The 22,876-nt window shown below is 49.3% G+C and overlaps 2 protein-coding genes across 11 annotated transcripts in view; one reads left to right on the top strand and one right to left on the bottom strand.

Moving 5' to 3' along the window:
- Nucleotides 1-17,739, bottom strand: part of LOC143832149 (NACHT, LRR and PYD domains-containing protein 3-like) — a 53,514-nt gene extending 35,775 nt beyond the window's left edge. For 4 of the 10 annotated variants that reach the window (XM_077326066.1, XM_077326070.1, XM_077326071.1 and 1 more), the window contains exons 1-3: nt 16,675-17,739; nt 14,621-14,641; nt 2,138-3,848 (exon numbers count right to left, since the gene is read on the bottom strand). In XM_077326066.1, the coding sequence (XP_077182181.1) occupies nt 2,138-3,848; nt 14,621-14,641; nt 16,675-17,005 (2,063 nt within the window). In that variant the 5' untranslated portion in view covers nt 17,006-17,739. Of the gene's footprint in view, nt 1-2,137; nt 3,849-4,812; nt 6,894-14,620; nt 14,642-15,925; nt 16,645-16,674 lie in introns of those variants that run through there. The other 6 variants (XM_077326069.1, XM_077326067.1, XM_077326075.1 and 3 more) reach the window with 6 other exon arrangements.
- A 1,354-nt stretch (nt 17,740-19,093) lies between these two features.
- Nucleotides 19,094-21,975, top strand: LOC143832150 (uncharacterized). The gene is made up of 4 exons (XM_077326077.1): nt 19,094-19,715; nt 20,185-20,268; nt 20,448-20,531; nt 20,811-21,975. The coding sequence occupies exons 1-4, from the start codon at nt 19,094-19,096 to the stop codon at nt 21,308-21,310; spliced, it is 1,290 nt and encodes a 429-aa protein (XP_077182192.1). The 3' UTR covers nt 21,311-21,975.
- Nucleotides 21,976-22,876: the final 901 nt, after the last annotated feature.

The raw sequence follows: 22,876 nt of genomic DNA, 5'->3' as shown, positions 1-22,876 counted from the left end.
CAGAATTTCAGAGAAAAGCTAGAAGAGATAAGAATGCCTTCTTAAATGAACAGTGCAAACAAATAGAAGAAAACAATAGAATGGGGAGGACCAGAGATCTTTTCAAGAAAATTGGAGATATGAAGAGAACGTTTCATGCAAAGATGGGTATGATAAGGGACCAAAATGGTAGGGACCTCACAGAAGCAGAAGAGATCAAACAAAGGTGGCAAAATTATACAGAAGAACTATACAAGAGCGAGCTTAACATCCCTGATGACCACAATGGGGTAGTTACTGACCTGGAGCCAGACATCCTGGAATGTGAAGTCAAATGGGCCTTAGGAAGTCTGAGCAACAATAAAGCTAGTGGTAGTGACAGCATTCCAGTTGAACTATTCAAAATCTTAAAGGACGATGCAGTAAAAGTGCTACAATCAATATGCCAGCAAATTTGGAAAACTCAACAATGGCCACAGGATTGGAAAAGGTCAGTTTACATTCCAATCCCAAAGAAGGGCAATGCCAAAGAATGTTCAAACTACCGCACCATCGCACTAATTTCTCATGCTAGCAAAGTTATGCTCAAAATCCTACAAGCTAGGATCCAGCAATATGTGGACCGAGAACTTCCAGAAGTACAGGCAGGATTTCGAAGAGGCAGAGGAACTAGAGATCAAATTGCCAACATACGCTGGATCATGGAGAAAGCTAGGGAGTACCAGAAGAACGTCTACTTCTGCTTCATTGACTATGCTAAAGCCTTTGATTGTGTGGAGCACAACAAATTGTGGCAAGTTCTTAAAGAGATGGGAATACCAGAGCATCTTATTTGTCTCTTGAGAAATTTATATGCAGGTCAAGAAGCAACAGTGAGAACTGAACATGGAATCACTGACTGGTTCAAAATTGAGAAAGGAGTTCGGCAAGGCTGTATACTGTCGCCTTGCCTATTTAACTTGTATGCAGAGCACATCATGAGAAATGCAGGATTAGAGGAGTCACAAATTGGGATCAAGATTGCAGGGAGAAATATCAACAACCTCAGATATGCAGATGATACCACTCTAATGGCAGAAAGTGAAGAGGAACTAAAGAGCCTGTTGATGCGGGTGAAGGAGGAGAGTGCCAAAGTTGGCTTGAAACTCAACATCAAGAAAACAAAGATCATGGCATCCGGCCCTCTCAATTCCTGGCAAATAGAAGGGGAAGAAATGGAGATAGTGACAGATTTTATTTTCCTGGGCTCCAAGATCACTGCAGATGGGGACTGCAGCAAAGAAATTAAAAGACGCTTGCTCCTGGGGAGGAAAGCTATGGCAAATCTAGACAGCATCCTAAAAAGCAGAGACATCACCCTGCCAACAAAAGTGCGTTTAGTCAAGGCTATGGTCTTCCCAGTTGCAATGTATGGCTGCGAAAGTTGGACCATAAGGAAGGCCGAGCGTCAAAGAATTGAGGCTTTTGAACTCTGGTGCTGGAGAAGACTCTTGCGAGTCCCTTGGACTGCAAGGCGAACAAACCAGTCAGTCCTAGAGGAGATCAGCCCTGACTGCTCTTTAGAAGGCCAGATCCTGAAGATGAAACTCAAATATTTTGGCCACCTCATGAGAAGGAAGGACTCCCTGGAGAAGAGCCTAATGCTGGGAGAGATCGAGGGCAAAAGAAGAAGGGGACGACAGAGAATGAGGTGGATGGATGGAGTCACTGAAGCAGTAGGTGCAAACTTAAATGGACTCCGGGGAATGGTAGAGGACAGGAAGGCCTGGAGGATCATTGTCCATGGGGTCGCGATGGGTCGGCCACGACTTCGCACATAACAACAACAACTGGATCCAGGACTACTCCAGGATGGCGTATCGTTTTGTATGTTCAAATTGTATTTTGGTATTTTGTAAGCCATGTTGTGTCTTCTCTAAGGAACAGAAAAACAGGGCAAAAATTCCTAAATAAATAAATCCTGTCCCTGGGGAGGTTCCGATTAGCTCAGCTCCTTATGCCACAGTGTTTCTAGGCTGACACGCCTGAGCTTAATGTGGTAACAGCAATCAAAAAGGAAGCTGTAGCCATAAAAACAAAGTCATGACATAGTCCTTCTGGACCCATTTCACAGATCCTTCCTTTACTCCTTCAAAAGTAACAAGATGTAGCCACTTACTCTAAAATGGCACAGTTCTTTATTCCTGGGGCCAAAGCTTTCATATGATGAGTCTTCAGTCTGCAAAAGGTTAGGTCAACAGAGTGATCTTGGATTGTGCTGTGTTGCAAGCAGAATGCCAGAACCTGGCAGTCCAGGACTGAGAGCGTCTTGAAAGAAATGTTAATAGTTTGGAAACGGTGCATCACATGCCTTGCAAATACGGCTTCCTGGCTCTCGAACAGACAGTGGAAAAACTCCAGCAGGCGATAACCTTCCCGGGGAGGGTCCTCAGCAGCCACTTCTTCTGCTCTCTGTAATAGGAGAGGCTTAGTGAGGTCAGACATCTTACACTGCATGGCTTCCTCCAGGAAGGCTTGCGTCTTTTCACTGCTCAGGCCAAACAGGAAGCAGACAGTCAATGTCAGGTGCTCATTGCCTGGCTTTTCACATACATCGAAGAGTTTCTTCAACTCCAATTCATTATCATCTGGGGCTCTCTTTTTCTCATCTGGCAGAACATAAAACATGGCAGCACAAAACTCCTGAAAGCAGAGGTGGAGAAAACTGTAGAGGCTGTGGCGGCCAATCCCTCTGTGGAATGTTCTTCTGTCAAGAAACAGGTCCTTAAGATCAGACGCAGCCAAATTATGTTCCTTGAGGTCATCTTCTTCAAAGAGGATTTTCTGTTCTAGAATGCCCACTTGTGCCAAGGAACAGAGATTCCTGAACTCAAGGGATTTCTTTCTTTTTTGGGAATCATGCTTAAGGAGACTGAGAGAAAACTGCACAAAGACCTTGGTTGTGGTGTCCAATGTGTTTGCAATCTCACCCTCAGTTTCCAGTTCCACTTGAATGACAGAACAGATGATGCAACATACCATGGGGATAAAGCAGATGGTGGAGACTGCAGTGTTATTCTCAATGAATCGCAGAGCTAGGTCAGCTTTCCCCTCATCATTAAAGAATCTGGAAAAATATTTGCGCCGACCCTTTTCAGAGAATCCCAGGAGCTCTGCAAATCTGGGGAACTTCACATATCCTTGCAGTCTCTCTGTAGCACCAGGCCTTGTGGTAACTAACAGATAGGATTTGGGCAACAGCTGCTTCCTCAACAGGTTGCTCAGAATAACTTCCACGGGCAACTTTGTGGAAGGACTGGCACAGCAATGATCTTCTTCAGGCTGCAATGAGAAAGAAAGCTCATCAAAGCCATCAATGATGAAAAGCAGTTTTTCAGGGAAGGCTAAGATCTTATTCACTGGGGCATACATGTCCTGACACTGTTCCATAATAAAGTCAGACAGAGTTCTGGCTTCTTCAGTTAGGCTCAGTTCTCGGCAGCAAATGCAAAATACGTAGTCAAAGAAGCCCTGATAGAGCTCCCCAGCAGCCCAGTCCAGCATGATCTTTTGCACAGTCATTGATTTGCCAATCCCAGCAGGTCCCTGGAGCACTACTGTTCTTGGGGTTACTCTTGATTTATCAGGTTCAAAAAGAGTTTCAATGGTAATTGATGAATAATCAGAAGTGTTTTCTTCCAGGATCTCCATGTGCCTCCTGCCAGTAGCAACTAACTCATGCTCCCTCTGCTTCTGAGGCCGATGATCCCTAATAATGAGCAGCTCTATATATCGTTCATTTAAAGGGCTGTTTTCACCAAGCAAACTATTCCTATTTTCTATCAGCTGGTAGTTTTCCATCACAGTTTCAGCATACTTCTTTTTGTAACCTAGTCCAAGGCAAAAAGAAGAGGTCCATCATTTGTGACACATGGTAGCCAGTGTTCTAATTTTTTCCTTACTGACTAGAGGAAATCACATTGTGAGCAGAATATAACTGCTGTCATCTTAAAATATGCAATGAATAGTGTAAGATTTGGGGGCAGTGCCCAGAGAGAAGTAATATTATGTTACTGTGGATGTTGCTTCCTGTAATATCACTCTGGGTCAAAGGTCAAGACATCCAATCGCTCCCTTCCTGTGACATCACTTCCAGGCAATATGTCAAAACAGAACCCTGTCCATAACCAGGCTAGAGTTAGAATCATAGAATCATAGAGTTGGAAGGGGCCATACAGGCCATCTAGTCCAACCCCCTGCTCAACGCAGGATCAGCCCAAAGCATCCTAAAGCATCCAAGAAAAGTGTGTATCCAACCTTTGCTTGAAGACTGCCAGTGAGGGGGAGCTCACCACCTCCGTAGGCAGCCTATTCCACTGCTGAACTAAACACATCCCTCATCTTTCAGTGATATGACTACACCCAAAATTTATGTAGTGGGTCAGCCAAGTCTCAACAATGTTGAGGGCTCCTCAGAGGAGGAAGGGGCCAGCACAGTCTGACTGGAGGCAGAAGCTGATAAAAGGAGGAGGAGGTGCAAACATGCCAATACTTACATTCAAGAGCTTGTACAGTCACCTCCACCTCTCCCACCCTGTTCTGACCCAGCAAACAAAACCCAGCTAGCTGTTTCCAGTCCTTCAGGATTACCTGAACCATTAGAGAGGCAGAGACAGAGGCTTACCGTGGAGCTGCAGACTAAAAGGACAAGCGCTCACCTCATGACTAGACATGAGCTACTTGCTGAAAACAATAATAAGTCATTGCAGGATTAAGTCTGAACAGCTAAGGTTTAACTATAAAACCTCTCAAGGACATTGGTGTGTGTGGATACAAGGTAAGCTGTTCACTGACCCATTTTTACCTGAAGAACTTGAGCTCCATGACTGGACGATTGTGCTTGACTGATTTCTGAACTCTTGACCCACGGATTGGAACAATTTTGAATTTTATAATCCCCCTTGGCTTTTGTTTACTTGGAAGAATGGTGAAGGACGCTGCAACAATGCCAGCGCCTGGCCAGCTGTTACAATTTAATTTTTGAAATTTCGTGTTAGAATTATTTCCTCTTCCAGAGATAACATACCAATAAACTGGATAGTCAATGGATTGAAAAATACCAAATTCAAAGCTGCTCTGCAGCAGTTTCCTAAAGTTGTATCAAACTCTATATGTAATGGAATATCCTGGTGCTAAAAATTCTCTCCGTAGAGGTGAGAGAAGCCTAGAATCTATGTACATATTGCACGGAGAATTAAGCAACCTGTAATCAAAGATCAATGTAACATTTTTTTTTAAGTGGAGGCAGAACTACGATATAACTAAACTAGAAATTAAGCCCGCTGTAGAAAAAATACAGCGGACACTAGCGGGCAGTGGGTGGGTGTGGGAGGCCCCGGACCCTCCCCCCTGGGAGGGAAGGAAGCAGGCAGGCAGGCATAGAGAAAGGGAGAAATAGAGAGAGAGAGAGAGAGAGAGAAAGGGAGAGAGAAAGGGAGAGAGAAAGGGAGAAAGGAGAGTAAGCATTGGGAGAAAGAATGGAAGGAAGAAAGGCAGAAGAGAAATGGATGGATGGGAGTGAGAAAGGAGATTAAGGGGTGGGTAGATGGATGGATAGAAGGAAGGAAGAAAGGAAGTTAGAAAGACAGAAAGAGAGCAAGCGAGAGGAAGAGAAAGAGGCAGAGAGAGAGGCAGAAAGGAGAGAGAAATGGAGGAAGGTAGGAAGGTAGGCAGGAATGGAGGCAGGCAGACAGGCAGGAAGGTAGGCGCAATGAAAGGGGAAGGGACAACTAGGGAAGGGGGGTGAAGGGTCTGCTGGGTAGGTGTGGGGGGGTTGAGTTGTGAGGGAGGGCAGTGGGGTAGGAGTGCGGGGTAGAAAACGGTGGGTGGCTGGGTGTTTGGGGCAGGGAAGCGGAGGCGGAGCGAAGGGGCGGAGGTCCCCCCCCCCGAGGGCCACATGGCAGGCTAGGCTAGGTGGCTGCCTACCTGCCTTATAGTCTGGTCCCGCGGGGCTCCGTGGCATCGGGGCGGGGCTGGCTCCCAGGTGGCTGTGGGGCTTTGGGGCCGGAAAAGGGACAGGCCGCCGCGTCAGTGAGGTGGCAGGGCTGTCCCTTTGTTGGCCCCAAAGGCTCACGGCGCTGGCCTGCTCCCGGGCGACTGCGGGGCTTTGAGGCTGGCAAAGTGACACGGTGAGGCTGTCCCCCTGCCAGGGGTGAAGCCTCCCCCCCCGCCGCCTCCACCAGGCTGCCCTGGCCGGGCGCCTGCCTGTCCTTGCGGTGGGCATCCTGGTAATGGCGGTGTGGGGGGAAGGCAGCGGATGTTGGGGGTGAGCGTATGGGGCCAGGGCCATCACGGACAGGGCCCACCCTAAGGGCCCTTAACATTTTATTTATACCCCTCCCGAGGAGTGGTTACAGATTATTTGCAATAAACCCTCACTGAAAAATAGTTGATGCAACCATTGTTCTCTAGTCTACCTTAATTTAGAGGGCTGAGTACATAATATGACAGCACGGAGAAGCTTCAAAACTGAAAGGGGGATTAATAGGGTTTGCAGGATCATTAAAATATACGCAATTCAAAATATAGCACTTTAGTGAGTACATTCGTGCATTTTTAGAACTCTCCATTCCTCTAACAGGTCTATGCCCCAACCACGGCTGCTGAAGAGGATGAAGTTGACCAGTTCTATGAAGCCCTACAACACCTTCTAGAAGCAACGCCAAAAAATGATGTGCTTATCATCATGGGGGATTGGAATGCTAAAGTAGGAGGCCAAAAGAAAACAGGCAAGTTTGGCCTTGGGGTACAAAATGAAGCAGGGCACAGGCTGGTAGAATTTTGTCAAGAGAACACAATGGTCATAGCAAACATTCTTTTCCAACAACCCAAGAGACGACTCTACACATGGACATCACCAGACGGTCAACACAGAAATCAGATTGACTATGTGCTCTGCAGCCAAAGATGGAGAAGTTCTATACAGTCAGTAAAAACAAGACCAGGAGCCAATTGTGGTTCAGATCATCAGCTTCTTGTTGCAAAATTTAGACTTAAATTGAAGAAAGTAGGGAAAAACACTAGGCCACTTGGGTATGAACTAAATCAAATCCCTAACGAATATACAGCAGAGGTGACGTATAGATTGAAGGAATTAGATCTGATAGACAGATCGCCTGAAGAACTATGGACGGAGGTTCACAACATTGTACAACAGGTAGCAACTAAAACCATCCCAAAGAAAAAGAAATGCAAGAAAGCAAAATGGCTGTCTGAGGAAGCTTTACAAATAGCTGAGGAGAGAAGGGAAGTGAAAGGCAAAGGAGAAAGAGAAAGATACACCCAGTTGAATGCAGAATTCCAGAGAATAGCTAGAAGAGATAAGAATGCCTTCTGAAATGAACAAAAAGTGCAAACAAATAGAAGAAAACAATAGAATAGGGAGGACCAGAGATCTGTTCAAGAAAATATATGTAAAGAACGATTCATGCAAAGACGGGCATGATAAAGGACCAAAATGGTAGGGACCTCACAGAAGCAAAAGAGATTAAAAAAGGTGGAAAAATTATACAGAAGAACTATACAAGAGCGAGCTTAACATCCTTGTTAACCATGATGGGGTAGTCACTGACCTGGAGCCAGACATCCTGGAATGTGAAGTCAAATGGGCCTTAAGAAGTCTGAACAACCATAAAGTTAGTGGAGGTAACAGCATTCAACTATTCAAAATCTTAAAAGAGGGTGCGCAGTAAAGGTGCTACACTCAATATGCCAGCAAATTTGGAAAACTCAACAATAGCCACAGGATTGGAAAAGGTCATTTTACATTCCAATCCCAAAGAAGGGCAATGCCAAAGAATGTTCACACTACGCACCATTGCACTCATTTATCATGCTAGCAAAGTGATGCTCAAAATCCTACAAACTCGGCTCCAGCAATATGTGGACCGAGAACTTCCAGAAGTACAGGCGGAGCACATCATAAGAAAGGGGGGTTAGATGAGTCACAAATTGGGATCAAGATTGCAGGGAGAAATATCAACAACCTCAGATATGCAGATGATACCACTCTAATGGCAGAAAGCGAAGAGGAACTAAAGAGCCTCTTGATGCGAGTGAAGGGGGAGAGTGCCAAAGTTGGCTTGAAACTCAACATCAAGAAAACAAAGGTCATGGCATCCGGTCCTCTCAATTCATGGCAAATAGATGGGGAGGAAATGGAGGTTGTGACAGATTTTATAATCCTGGGCTCCAAGATCACTGCAGATGGGGACTGCAGCAAAGAAATTAAAAGACGCTTGCTCCTGGGGAGGAAAGCTATGGCAAATCTAGACAGCATCCTAAAAAGCAGAGACATCACCCTGCCAACAAAAGTGCATCTAGTCAAGGCTATGGTCTTCCCAGATACAATGTATGGCTGCGAAAGTTGGACCTTAAGGAAGGCCGAGCGTCAAAGAATTGAGGCTTTTGAACTCTGGTGCTGGAGAAGACTCTTGCGAGTCCCTTGGACTGCAAGGCGAACAAACCGGTCAGGCCAGATCCTGAAGATGAAACTCAAATACTTTGGCCACCTCATGAGAAGGAAGGACTCCCTGGAGAAGAGCCTAATGCTGGGAGCAATTGAGGGCAAAAGAAGAAGGGGAGGACAGAGAATGAGGTGGCTGGATGGAGTGACTGAAACATATCAGACGCACAGGAAACTCACAACAAAACTTATTCAAAAGAAAATAGTTTTATTGATTAGCACTATACGCATTGGACTGAAAGTCAAATCTGACTCGAAGCCAGATTTGCCTCAGCTTATCAATACATTTCTCCCGCCCAAAACTTGACAGTTCCATCTCAATCCCCGCTTGGGAGACACGGAATCCCAGAAACTCCACCGCATCGCGGTGGAACTCACATTTAGACAGTTTAGCAAACAATTGGTGCTTCCGCAAGCGGTTGAGCACTTCGCGTACCAGTTCAGCATGACTCTCAACATTCTCTGAATACACAAGAATATCATCAATGTAAACCAACACCCCCTGGTACAATAAATCATGCATAATTTCATTAATCATATTCATGAACACGCCCGGAGCGCCGGCGAGGCCGAACGGCATTACGGTGTACTCAAACTGCCCCAGGGGGGTATTAAAAGCCGTTAAATATTCGTGCCCCTTCTTGATCCGAACACGGTAATAGGCTTCCCTCAAATCCAATTTCGTAAAAATCCGTGCCTTCCCCAAGTGGCCCAACAAGTCTTTTATCAGGGGGAGCGGGTAGGCATTGCAGGTGGAGACCGCGTTCAACCCACGGTAGTCAGTACACAAACGTAGCGAACCGTCTTTCTTTTTTACAAAAAGGACCGGGGCCGCCAATGAAGATGTGGCCGGTCTAATAAAACCCCTCGCCAAGTTCTTATCCAAAAATTCCCTAAGCTCCGCCATTTCCCGGGGGCTCATGGAATAAAGTTTGGCTTTGGGGAGTGGCTCCCCTTTCTTTAATTCAATGGCACAGTCAGTTTTACGGTGGGGGGGCAGTTGGTTGCACTCTACCTCCGCGAACACATCAGCAAAGTCCCGATACTCAGGAGGGAGCGCTGCCCCCCCGATCCCAAAGCGGCCACAACCCCCGTAAGTGGGGAATCCCGCGGTCGAGCGTGCTGCTCGCAGGCGGGAGAGGTAAAGTCCACAGTCCCTTCTTTCCACTTTACTAAGGGGTCATGTTCCTTCAGCCAATCCAACCCTAACACACAAGGGAAGGCAGAATGAGGGGCTACCAAAGGCTGGATTTGCTCCCAATGTTTTTTTATGTCCAAGTCCATTGGGCGCGTTTTCGCCGTGGCCTCCCCTCCGGGAGCGCATTTCCCATCTAATTGGGTGATTGGCAAGGGTTCCCTCAGCGGCACCTTTCCCACCCCCAAAGTCTCGGCCAGTGCCGGGCTCACTAGGGATTGGGTGCACCCTGAGTCCACGATACACCGGACTCCCACTGTTTTCCCCGACTTGGGGTTGGAGAGCTTGGCAGGTAGGAGTAGCAAGGGGGAATCACTCACCACGCGTTTGCCCCTGTTGGCGGCCTGCTGGCGGGGCGCCTTTACAGCAGACCGTCCTCGTTTCCCGACTGCTCCTCGGCTTGATCCTCGTCCTCCAGCCCGCTTCCCTCCTCCGAGTCGTCCACTGCTGGCACGGCAGCCACTGGCACCAGAAGAGACTTGGCACTTTTCTTGGGAGTGGTTTTCTTGGCGGGCTGGGCTTTCGGTGGGGCGCTGCTCACGGCCCTCGGGGTCGCTGTTGCTTTTGAGGGGCAGTTTGCGAGAAAGTGCCCCGCTTGGCCACAACCCAAGCACAGCCCTTTTTCCATGCGCCGGGTGCGCTCAGACGGCTCCAACTTGGCTCGGGGCTTGGTTTTCGCCGGGGTGGAAGTTTTCGCCACGGTTTTGCCTGCCAGGACCTGTACCATCGAAGCTCGCTCCAATCGGTTTTCCATCTCCCCAGCCAATTGGACCCATCCTTCGACTGTAAGCGGGTCTTCCAGGAGAAGGCATTTGTCTGCCAGAGTAGGATTGAGGCCCCCCACAAACGACAGCACGCGTTGGGGCTCCGTCCAGTCCGGCACCGAGGAAGCCAGCTCTTTAAACTCCCTGGCGTACTCGACCACTGACAACTTCCCTTGCCGGTGAGCCCTGAGTTTCTTCTCCGCGGTCTCTCGCTCGAACGGTTCCACGTACATCTGGCGCAGGGCTCTCATGAAATGGTTGTAGTCACGGATGGCTTGGGGGTGATAGCGGTATAAGTCCACAAACCACTTGGCTGCTTTGCCTTCTAGGGCTTGGCCCACGAAACGCACTTTCTCAGCGTCGTCCTGGAAAGTGAACCCCATTTCCATCATGTAGGCCTGGAGGTGCACCAGAAACGTAGGAAAATCGGAGGGGTCTCCGGAAAACTTAGCCTTGAATTTATAGGTGCTCCGCATCTCCACACCCCGGAGGTGGGCTGGTAGGCGCCCCGGGCCCCAATCCGCCGGTGCCGGGGCCGGTACTGGGGGTCTTGCACCGCGGCCGATGCCTCGTCCTCTCCCCGCCGCCGCTCTTGCTCGTTCCGCTGCCCGGGCCGCCTCCGCTGCTCGCGCTGCCGCTCGCGCCGCTTCGCGCGCCGCTGCTGCCGCCGCCGCCTCGGCTCCCGCAACGTCCGCCGCCGCCGCCGCTGCTGCCGCCGCCGCTGCGTCCTCGCCTCCGTCCGCGCCGTCCCCTCCGGCTCCATCGCCGCCCGCGCCGCCTTCGTCCTCTCGCTCCTCGCCCTCGCCTTCTTGTTCTCGTTGTGCTCTCGCTCGAGCCTCTGCCTCCGCCTCGATTTCCAGCTGCGCCCTGGCCCTGGCCAACGCCTCAGCATCCGCTGCCGCTTGCGTGTCCGCCATGCCGTGCTCCCGCAGTGCAAGCCCACCACTCACTCGTCGCAGGCTGGTATCGTGCGCACCACCACCGAGCACTTCCTTCAGCAGGCGTTGCGTTCGGCGCTTCTCCTCCGGATCCAACCGACCCGAAAGATCCTGCAGCCAGTTAGTCACCCTGTCCAGCTTGTACTGCAAGTCCTGTGTCTCACCCACAGGCTCCAGCGCGTAGCTAGGCAGTCCCAGGTGCTCCGGCCACCTCTCATCCCCAGTAGGGCGGTCGTATTTAGACAATCGCCTGCGCTGGGTGACGTGTCGTTCCAAAAATTCCTCGGGCCCCGGGGTTGTCCCCGAGATTGCCCGCATCATGCCCGAGCTGTGCGGGCCGGCACTCGCGCCGTCGCCCTGGGAGAGGTCCCAATCCAGGCCCTCTCCCTGCTCAGAAAAAGTATGTCCCTCGCCCTGCATTTTGCAGGTGAAAGGAGTTGTGAGATTTGACTTGATATCAGACGCACAGGAAACTCACAACAAAACTTATTCAAAAGAAAATAGTTTTATTGATTAGCACTATACGCATTGGACTGAAAGTCAAATCTGACTCGAAGCCAGATTTGCCTCAGCTTATCAATACATTTCTCCCGCCCAAAACTTGACAGTTCCCAAGGAGGGGGGTTAGTGAGGAAAGACATATGTGAAACAACAACAGGATTCCAAACTCCCATCCTTGAGAGAATTGACAACAACCCTGTGAGCCCATAACAAGATAAGGTTAGAATAACATCACTACTCTACTTTATTGCTTACACACTACAAGGCCGGGGCTAGCAGGCGCCAGGTTCAATTAAACAATATAACTGACATGGAGGAACTCAGGCTAATTTATGACAGAGATTCTACAATCCTGACAAAACAGTTGGTGCAAACTTAAATGGACTCCGGGGAATGGTAGAGGACAGGAACACCTGGAGGATCATTGTCCATGGGGTCACAATGGGTCGGACACAACTTCGAGCCTAATAACAACAAAATTCGTCTGACTAGCCCTCCTCCCAAACTTTACAAGTTTTACAATAATATTTTTCTTATCAAAATATAGCTAATTTCTGAATGAAGTCCTCTCTACAGAAGAGGTAGTGGTAGATGACTGAACTGCAGGGCTAGACAGACACCATACAGCAGTGGTCCCCAACCCCCATACCTTAAAGTCTTTTGCTCAAGACTGCTGAGACCTACATTTGCAAGCTAACTCCAAAGCAGACAGAGTGTTTGCTTGCATTATAACTGAACTGACCAAGTAGATACAGGGAAACAGCAAGGCTGGCATCTGTTGCTTCTGTTTCTTCCTAATGCAGCCTGCATCTAGTCAGCATATATACCCATCCATAGGTGGATGGGTGCACCTATGCAGCCTATATAGCTTCCTCTCAGCAGTACTAGCAGAGCATTTCCATTACAAGGGAGCTTTAACTCAAAAATGTATACCCCTATAATTTTGATGGCCTCTAAAGGCTACTGGACATGAAACTAGAGCAGAGCAGCCCTTCTCAAATGTTCTAACATTGAGGAACCCCTGAAACATTCTTCGGGCTTCAAGAAACCCCAGATGTGGTGTGATTATGCAGAATATGGTTGGAAAGCATAGCTGTGTACACACTTACCCAGGACCTGTCCACCCTCCAGGCCCATCACTGGCCACTTGGGGGGGTGGGAAGTTGACATGACTATATATGGTCGTATCATGATATGTGTTTAACACATTTTTAAAATATATAAAAAATTAATTAGCTCCCACCCATTTGGGAAACCCTTCCAGGGCTATCAAAAATTTCAAGGTTTGATGAAACCCTGGTTGAGAAAGCCTGATCTGTAGCTATTACAAGGCTTCCAGTGTCATCCTAAGCAGAGTTACATTGCATTATATCTAACTAGATAAAAATCCCATTTTATTTTGAAATAAAATGGGCGCTAGACGGCTTGGGGCGGGTCTCTGAGGTTGCAGGCGCGTTCCCCCTGTGTCCGCCGCCCCCGGACTGGGGAAGGGTTCGGCGGGACCGGGGTTTTAGTAAAGAAAGTGGGCCTACCGTCCATCTCGGCTCGTAGGTAATGAGGGGCCGGTGGATCGCGGCTGCTCCGAGGCAGGCGGGCACGTGGCTCGGCAGGGCGGCGGCCCAGGCGCAGTACTGGGGGCGGCAGGGCAGGCACGGCGGTGGCAACGGAGTGGCTCTTCGGGTGTGTCCTGGGGCTTGGGCTGGGCAGCACAGGGTGTGGAGCGGTGGGCCATGCTGCGGCGCCATGTTGCGTGTCCGAGGCATCGGCGGGGCGGCGAATGTGGAGTGGCTGGGTGGTGCTTTTGGAGTCCGCGGCGCCATGTTGGCTGGGCGAAGTCTGTTGTGGTGGCGGTGGCGAAGTGCGTGGGCAGTGTCGTCCGAAGGTAGGGAGTTAGCGGCAGCCTTCTCCTGGCTGCTGGAGCGGCCGGGAGAAGTCAGAGTTGGGCGGGTGTGCGGGTGGAAAGGAGCAGGGCCGCCGCGTCAAAGATGCGGCGGCCCTGCTCCTCTCCCCGCATCGAGGTGGAGGCAATGGCGGCCAAGGAGGCAATGGGGAGGCGTGCTTCGCGCGCCTCCCCATTGCCTCCTTGGTCCAGGATTGACCAAGGAGGCAATGGGGAGGCGTGCTTCGCGCGCCTCCCCATTGCCTCCTTGGTCCAGGATTGACACTCGGATGAGTGAATCAGGAGCCGCGAAGCGGCTCCTGATTCGCTCCTCCGAGTTTTTATCCCGGACAGAGCCCGCCCTAACTCCTCCCCACCATTGCTTACTGCTTTATTTAGTCCGCGGCACCGGCGGTTTTAAGATGCAATGTCTGTCTCAAGAAATACTCCAGCTTTACAATGCAGTCCTAAGCAGGCCTACTCAGATGTATGCCCCAATATGTTCAGTAGAATTTAATTCCATATAAGTGTGCACTTGGCCCAAGCCCCAGTTAGTACTTGGATTGTAGATAACCAAGGAAGTTCAGGGTCACTAAGCAGAGGCAGACAATGGCAACCCTCCACTGTGTCTGACAGCATTTTCCAATATCACCGAGTATGCACAGGACTGCATGTTTTGGATTGGAACCGTAGAGTAGAATGAGCCTAGGGGTGCCATGTGCATTCTTTCCTGAGGTCTGTTTTCCCTCTCAAACATGTCACACATATTATTGAACCATGAGGCTCTTATTGCCTCTCATAGCTGACTGCAGGTTAATATGAGAAGAGATCCACTTATTTTAAATGTCAGTGCTCACATACCTTGAACTTGCTTCCCAAACACTGAAAATGAAATGAAAGAATATGTTAGGCATTCTTGTATTATCAGAGGAAAAATTTTGACCCTAATAGCCACCTGAATATAAACATAGTAAGTGGAGGGCTTGCAGGGACTTCCAGGGAGCATCTCGTTTGTCCTCCCCCAATATTTCCTCTTTTCTTCTCTGAAAGCCCCACAGCCTCATCATTTCCTGCCTCTTCTCTCCTTCCTAGCCACCTGCCAACTTACCTTTATCTGTCCCCGCAACCCAATCTTCAGATTTCCCCCCTTGACAGCCTCTACCCAGGAAAACTACGATTGGGTTATATGATGCTGGTTGCCAGACTTGTCCCAGTTGTGCAGTGGGGAACCACCGACTCTAGTTGTGCAGCATGCTACCTTCCAAGGACCTGCAGAGGGCACCTCACTATTCTGCCTCCCCCTCTCTATACTGTTTTTCCTTCTTCTGGGCAACCCCTATATCCTCACCTTTTCCTGCTTCCCTCTCCTTTCCACCAACCCACCAACTAATATTTTATCTACCATCCATCTCCAGCTATACATATTATTTACTTCATTTTTACTCCCCCCACTTCTCCACAATTGGGACCAAAATTTGCTCACATCATTTTCATCTCCTCCATTCTACTTATAACAACCCTGTGAGGTAGGTTAGGATGAGAATATGTGACTGGCCCAAGGTCAGCCAGTAACCTTCCAGGTTAGAGTGAGGTTTCAGGCCTAAGTGTACTAGATCCTGGTCTAAAATGCTAACCTCTATACGACACTGGCTTTTGTGTGGCGGCTGCTATTCAACAGTTCCAAACTGGCAATCCTGGGTGAATCATAGAAGCTGCATGTTATCAAGCCAACCAGTGGTTGCTGCCAGGCCCTGGCTCAATAAATTCTCCTTCATATGCCAAAATGACCCTGCATAGTGTCCTGCACCCTCGCTTTGACTTTTACTAACAAAACCAAGACTGGCAATACTGTTTTGGCTTGTTAGCAATCCCCCTGAAAAGGAATTCATTTCTTCAAGCTTCAGGTACAGCTTGTATTATTTGAAGTGGGTAACTCTCTGGTGTATTTTTAAAAAAGATTTTAATGTAAACCTGGAACTTTTTTCAGGTTTGTAGAAAGATCTATTTTGTCTGTTCATGTCTCCAAACTCTGAATTTAAATATCCACAGATGGATCCATGTTGAGAATTAGTTATATTGATCTGATACAATAATTCCAAACCCTTTCCTGCAACTTTGCATTACTCTCAGTTTTGGAACCATGAAAGATTTTATATAAAGTATAACCTGGAGCCAAAGTCCATCTTGTGTTATTGAAGAGGTGTAGTTAAATGCATTCAGTTATTGTGGCTTACAGCTCTGTTGATAAAGCTAGCTTTCTTGGAAGGCAGAGAGAGGAAGGAATCAGATGCATGACTGAATGCTGTTAGGCTCTGGAATAACGGCAAGAAAAGATAAATTATTACCACTCTCGCTCTTGGCAGCAAAGAGCCACCAGTTACTTGGAGAGGGATGGAGGTATCAGCCATATGTTTATTCAGCCAATTATTACAACAGTGCTTAGTTAGGCAAACCTGGGGTGCATACAACAGTAAGGGGGGGGGGAATGATAGAGCATCAAAGAATTGAGGCTTTTGAACTCTGGTGCTGGAGAAGACTCTTGTGAGTCCCTTGGACTGCAAGGCGAACAAACCGGTCAGTCCTAGAGGAGATCAGCCCTGACTGCTCTTTAGAAGGCCAGATCCTGAAGATGAAACTCAAATATTTTGGCCACCTCATGAGAAGGAAGGACTCCCTGGAGAAGAGCCTAATGCTGGGAGCGATCGAGGGCAAAAGAAGAAGGGGACGACAGAGAATGAAGTGGCTGGATGGAGTCACTGAAGCAGTAGGTGCAAACTTAAATGGACTCCGGGGAATGGTAGAGGACAGGAAGGCCTGGAGGATCATTGTCCATGGGGTCGCGATTTGTCGGACACAACTTTGCACCTAACAACAACAACATGGCATATCACATCTTCCGATGTGCACATCCATACCCTCACTGAGTTTCGATGCATTGTATTTGAGACCGATGTCCTCAAAAATGGTGACAATCAGGGCAACTGCCTTGTCCTCATAGAATTCAACCATGAGTTCCACCAGCTCTTCCCGTTTTGCCTTCTCCAGCCGTCCGAGTGGTATAGTCTTGGCTCCAGGAACAGCAGTGGTACGCAACTTGAATTTCAGCTTCTCAAAATCTTCTTGACCAAGGTCTTCCAAGGCATCTAAGAGGAGGTCCTGTATCATTGCCATAGCAGCCAGACTGCAAACAAAATAGTCCTTTTGAGTGTCAGAAGAATGCGTGAGAAGTGCTTGTTCCAGTTCCATCACAAAAGAAAGCTATTCCTGCATCCTTGTGATATGAATATGGGCCCAGCAGCAGAAAACTGCCAGATACAACTCCAATGAATAAAAAGTGTCTGTATTTACAAAAAAAGAAACTCCCACTCCACCCATGGTGGTGTTTTGCTTTCCCTTATCTTGAACCAGGGCACACCCAGGCCCAAACCTCCTCTTGGTATTATGATCTCAGAGCCCTCCAATGTTTCCCTTACAAAATGCAGGAGTAAGTGCACTTAGTTGCTGGATTTTGAACATGGGGTTGCTTTTAAACACCGTTTGCCCTTAATGGTTTTATCACATTCTACTTCGTAAGGTGCCTCTGGCAAGTTCTTCTGAGAGGCAACAGATACATTTTCCATACAAGAACTCCCTCTTCTCCCGCAATATCGCTTAAAGCCGCAGCAAAGAGCCCGGGCTTCCTCTCTACCATGATCCCCCCGCCGCCGCCGCCCGCCGCCGCTGCCGCCGCAGCTTCCCGTTCCGGCTGCTAGCCATGTGCACAGGATGCAGCCTAGATCGGCAGCGACATCAGGAGTGACCCAGTGGCATGCCAGTGAACGCCAGCTCCATTTCCTGTCCGCGGGGCGTCTTGTAGACCCCTAACCACGAGCTTCGAGCCCAACAGGAGGGGCGACGGGGAACAAAAGCGTTACTCACCTTGCTGAAGCCTACCACGGAAGGGGAAACTGCAGCCGCTGATACTGAAAGTGGGGGGCATTTCCCACGGCTTAAAAATAGCACAATGGTTGCTGATTGAAAACGCTACTAATTTGCCATAACGCACGACGTCGTAAACAATCTGCAACAATCCTGAAACCGACCCGCAAAAAGCGCTTCGTTGTAGCGCTTCTAGGGGAATCCAGAAAACTGGATTCACCCTCCGGATAGCGATACACTCCTGCAACCAATCTGCAACAGTAGCGCTAAAGACCTGTGCGTTACCATTGTTGCGGGTTCTTCAAAGTCCCTCCTCCCGAGCCTGTCCTCCAAACTTCCGGCGAACTGTTCGCCATTTTTTTTTTCTCCGAGCGAGCGGGGATCTACGAGGCAACGGGACAGCGACTGGCTTTCAAGCACGATCACTTTCGGAAATTCTGCCCGGACACCACAAGAGTTTTTCACAAGCACAGTGGCACACACCGTCACGTTCCCAAAATTTGCCCAAAGCTTAAAACCCCGTCTACCATCGGCCAGTCCTAGCGGAGTCAACGTACAGGGAGCATTTTAAAAAATTTTCCTCTGAGCGTGCCAACGAACATTCGCCGCTCGCAGTCTCCTGCTTAGCTTAGAGGGGTTCAATAGACGTGATTCGTGGTGATTTCATGAGGGGCGGCTTATGTGTAGTGGGTCTTTGTGTGGTTCCCAGTGCGTGCTTGTGCTTGGGTGCGGACAACCCCTTCCATTGGCGGCTAGACCTCCGGCAAGCGGAGTTGCCGTCCCCCGTTCATTTTAAAAAATTTTCCTCTGAGCGTGCCAACGAACGGTCGCCGCTCGCAGTCTCCTGCTTAGCTTACAGGGGTTCAATAGACATGATTCGAGGTGATATAATGAGGGGCGGCTTATGTGTAGTGGGTCTTTGTGTGGTTCCCGGTGCGTGCTTGTGCTTGGGTGCGGACAACCCCTTCCATTGGCGGCTAGACCTCCGGCAAGCGGAGTCGCCGTCCCCCGTTCATTTTAAAAAACATTCCTCTGAGCGTGCCAACGAACGTACGCCAGTTACATGTCATGTTTGGTTGATTTATGCTGTGGCTGGTGAATATTATTGGGGAACTGCCGAGTACTGCCGCACTTGCTCTCGGTTGAACACCGGCATGCGTTTGTGTAATGGCGGACATTTTCCTAAAATGGCTCCCGCTGCATGTTCAAACTGCTCTTCTCGCGTGTAAACGAATACGCGCATGCGTTAAGTCAAACAACAAGGGCGCCAATCTGGCCATTAGGAGCAGATCCTGTTCCCGCGCGAGGAGTTTTGAACGTGACATGTGACCTGATGTGGCCAATGTGCGTGTCCCCTGCTGCCCTCCACCAATCAGGAGCCGGCTAGTCCCTTTGTCTTTGTGTGCGGGAAGGTATATGATCCGTTGCACCCTGCACCTCCCACCACCATTTTGCTCAGCTACTAGCAAAAGCAACATGGAATCGTCTTCTCAAGCCTCGTCCGTCCCTGCAACCGGCCGTGGCCCAACTTGGAGGGACGCGGAGATCAGGGACCTGATCGGGATTTTCTCGGAGGAGAAAATCCAGGACGCGTTCCAGTCCTCCCACAGGAATAGGGAGGTTTTTGAACAAGTGGCTATTAAGATGCGCGCCCTGGGCCACAACAGGACCGGCCTTGAATGCCGGTCGAAGACCAAGACAATGAGGGCAGAGTACATGAGAGCCGTGAACCATAACAAGGGTTCCGGCAACGAAAAGGTGACCTGCCCCTACTTCGAGGAGCAGCGCCAGCTGTACGGGGACGGGGAAGGATCCGGCAGGCCGAAGCGCGTCGGCCGGAGCCTTAAGGTGGTTCGGAAGCCGGCTGCCCCGGTCGAGGAACCACCCGCTGAGGAGGATCCCGGCGAGGGAACCTCCTCCAGCTTTCGCCCTCCACCCCCCGTCCAGCAACGAGCCGCGGAATCGGTAACGCTGGACCTGATCGCCATCGTTCCTGGGGAGCCAGAGGAGGCTCCTGAGCAAACGCCCCTTGCCTCCGGTAAGTGATTTTCTTTTTATTTTATTTTTCCTTTTAAGCAAATGTGTGTTCTGACGTTTGGGCATCGTTTTCTCGTGTGTTCGTTGCAACGCATAATACGGTAGGCTGTGGAGTGCTTGCTGTGGTTACTATTTGAAACGGTTTTAATTTTATAATTTTATAATTTAATTTTTAAAAGATTTTAAAAGAAGGTAGGCTGTGGAGTGCTTGCTGTGGTTACTATTTGAAACGGTTTTAATTTTATAATTTAATTTTAATTTTTAAAAGATTTATTAAGATGGTTGGCTGTGGAGTGCTTGATGTGGTTAGTATTTGAAACGGTCATGTTTAACCAACAGCCCCAAAATATTTGCAGCATGCCTCGCCCATAGGCCTTCTGCAGTACTTTGGCTCACAACTTTGGGAGCTTGCTTTGTGGTTCATGGTGTATGCTTGCTCGTTTTTCACTATTTTCTGCTCTTGTCCACAGAGACACAGTTGCCAGGGACGGGGCCCCTAGAGTCTCCAGCAGCACCTGACGTGGATAGTGATTCGGGGGCATCAACTAACATTGGTAGGTATTAGTAAAAATAGGGGGGGGGGCTGTTTTAACTGCTTTGTGCTTTTCTGTTTGTGCAGGGCAGCAGCACTGCTAAGAGAAAGAAGAGAGTCCCTCTGCGTTGCTGGTGTAGGCTTTGAAGCTGGCTTTGCCACCCTTTGGTCCTAGATCTGTTTTTTTTCCTTTTTTTGCAGATTTCATACCCGGAACACAGGAGGAGGAACAGCCTAGGGTGCTTGGACCTCCTGCCCGGCGCAGGCGGATACAGATTCAAGATGGTGAGCGTGCATGACCTGTTCCTTTCGAGCCATAGCTGCAGGACAATGTCGCTAGGCACTAACCATGTGCTCCCTTTTAATTGTTGAGAGTCCTGCTGTGAAAGTAGGCAAAAGTAAAAGCACACCATGGGCAAACAAACAATAGCCATGTGCTCGCCGGGGATTGTTTAAATTCTTGGCAGGAAAACACGGGGACAAAAAAGAACACCATGTCCACCATGGTGTGTTTTGACTTTTTGGATGTTACTAACAGTTTTGTTTCTCATTTTTTGCCAACAGAGGTTCTTTCAGATGAGGAGGAGGAACCACCCCTGGCTCCAGGCAGCCCACCACCTAGAGGTGCGCTCCCAGCAGAGGAGAGGCTTACGAGGGAACGCGGCAGGCTGAGGCGCGTCTCCGTCTTGACAAGCGTGGGAGAGAGGCTCCTTGAGCACTGCTATGAGGAGTCACGGCGTGCCGCGGCCGCTGACCAAGCCATGCTCACACTCATTGCCCAGGAGGGGAGAAAATTGAGGGCAGTCCTTAGAGAGACAAACCAAATCCTACGCGAAGGCGTGGAGGAGGTGCGTCTGATAAGGAGACTCATGGAGAGGGCTGTAGCGGTCATGGAAAGGGCCTACCCTCCACAAATCGCCCCCCCACCACCACCCACACCAACACCACCACTTCCAGCACCCACCCCACCGACTCCCTCTCAGAATGCCTCCACCCAAACAAGAAGGAGGACTATTCTCGGAAAGAGAAAAATTAAACCAGCAGACAAGTACTCCCCCTCCTAGTTTTGCCCACTTTTTCTATTTCATGTTATCTGTGTTTTGTTGTTTGTTGAATAAAGTTTATATTTTTGACTCTGTCTCTGTGTACCCTACTGTAGAATCTGCAAGGCTGAAAGCGGCCTCTCTAGTGATTGTGTATATTGTGGTACTGCTGTGTGGGTTGGAGGTTGGAGGGGTGTTAGTTCTAGGAGTTTTAGGAGTGTGGTGTGGGGTTAAATATGTGCGAGTTTAAGAAGTCACACTGGAGTCTTGTTATAAAATTTGCAATAACATTTTATTTTAAAAAACATTTTAACAGGGGAAAAACATTAGGGAGTGAAACTTGGAGCCCCACCAGCACCACCACCCCCCACCCCCCTGGAAAACCAATTTTTTTTAACAAAAGTATACATTTAACAGGGGAAAAACATTGGGGAATGAAACTTGGAGCCCCCCCCCCAACCCCTACCCCAAAACACAAACAGGAAACAAAACTCAGGTCCCACCGCTCCCCTCCCCAGCCCCTTCCATCGCCCTAACTCTCCTGCACAGCCGTCCCACGGTCCCCCTAACTTTGCGCCGGAAGAGCTCTTCGTCCTCCTTCTTCTTAACTGTGGGGAGGGAGAAAAAGTACACATTAGTACCACACATATTTTCAAATTTCTTTAGTTTACATGCATACACTTTTAAGTGGCCTTAGCCACAGTGTGAGAAGAGTTGGGCAGTGGGGAACATAACCTACGCTCTTCCGCCTCCCTCTGTTGCCTGTGCTGCTCAATCTCCCCTTTCAGCTCCGCCACTTGAGCCTCCAGGGAAGTAACTCTGGCCTCCATGGCACGCAGCCTTGCCTCCACAGTTTCAGCTATAGAAATCAAACAAAGAATTTGATCACACTCCAAAAGGAAGCATCACATCAGGCTCCCATATGGCTCCGTGTGGGTACACACACATGGGTCTCCCTCACAGACATAAAACTCTCACCTGCAGCCTGTCCCGAGGTGGAAGGTCCCTCTTCCTCCCCCTCCTCACGCTCAGGTGCTGTTGCCAGCTTGGATGGTGATTGTGTGGCTGGGCAAAGAAAAAGACAAATCATAATTAAAAGCACACAAAACAGAGATGAAACACAGCTGGTGGACACACCACAGTTAGAGTCTAAGCGCATAACCAAAGTGGTTCTACAGTACTGGCTGGCTAAGTCTGAGGGGGTTGACAGCATCTAAATACTTTCTCGAATTTCATTGGGGACAGTAGGGGAAAGAGGCAGCTAGTCATTCCATGCATGTTTAAGGGCAAAACACAACGAGGGCAGCACTCACCCATATGCCTCCTCATGTCCAGGGGGGGCTTCCCAGCCTTCTCCCATATTTTCACCATCTGGTCGTGGAAGACCGTCCTCCCACTTGGCTGCGGGATCCCCCCCCACTGTTCCAGACTGTTTAGGAAGTCCAGCTTAAGGCGCTTGAATTTTGTCCGGACCTGCTCCCAGGTCCGGACATAGCCCCTCTCCCTCAGCTTTGAAGCCAACACCAGGTAGGCACCCTTGGTGTGGCAGTGGGTGCTGGCCATTAGGCGGCCAACACTTTTTGATTG

The sequence above is a fragment of the Paroedura picta genome, chromosome 3 (genome assembly GCF_049243985.1).
Source record: "Paroedura picta isolate Pp20150507F chromosome 3, Ppicta_v3.0, whole genome shotgun sequence".
NCBI lineage: Eukaryota > Metazoa > Chordata > Lepidosauria > Squamata > Gekkonidae > Paroedura > Paroedura picta.
Note: the sequence above shows the minus strand (reverse complement) of the source record. Positions and strands in the feature narration are given on the sequence as shown.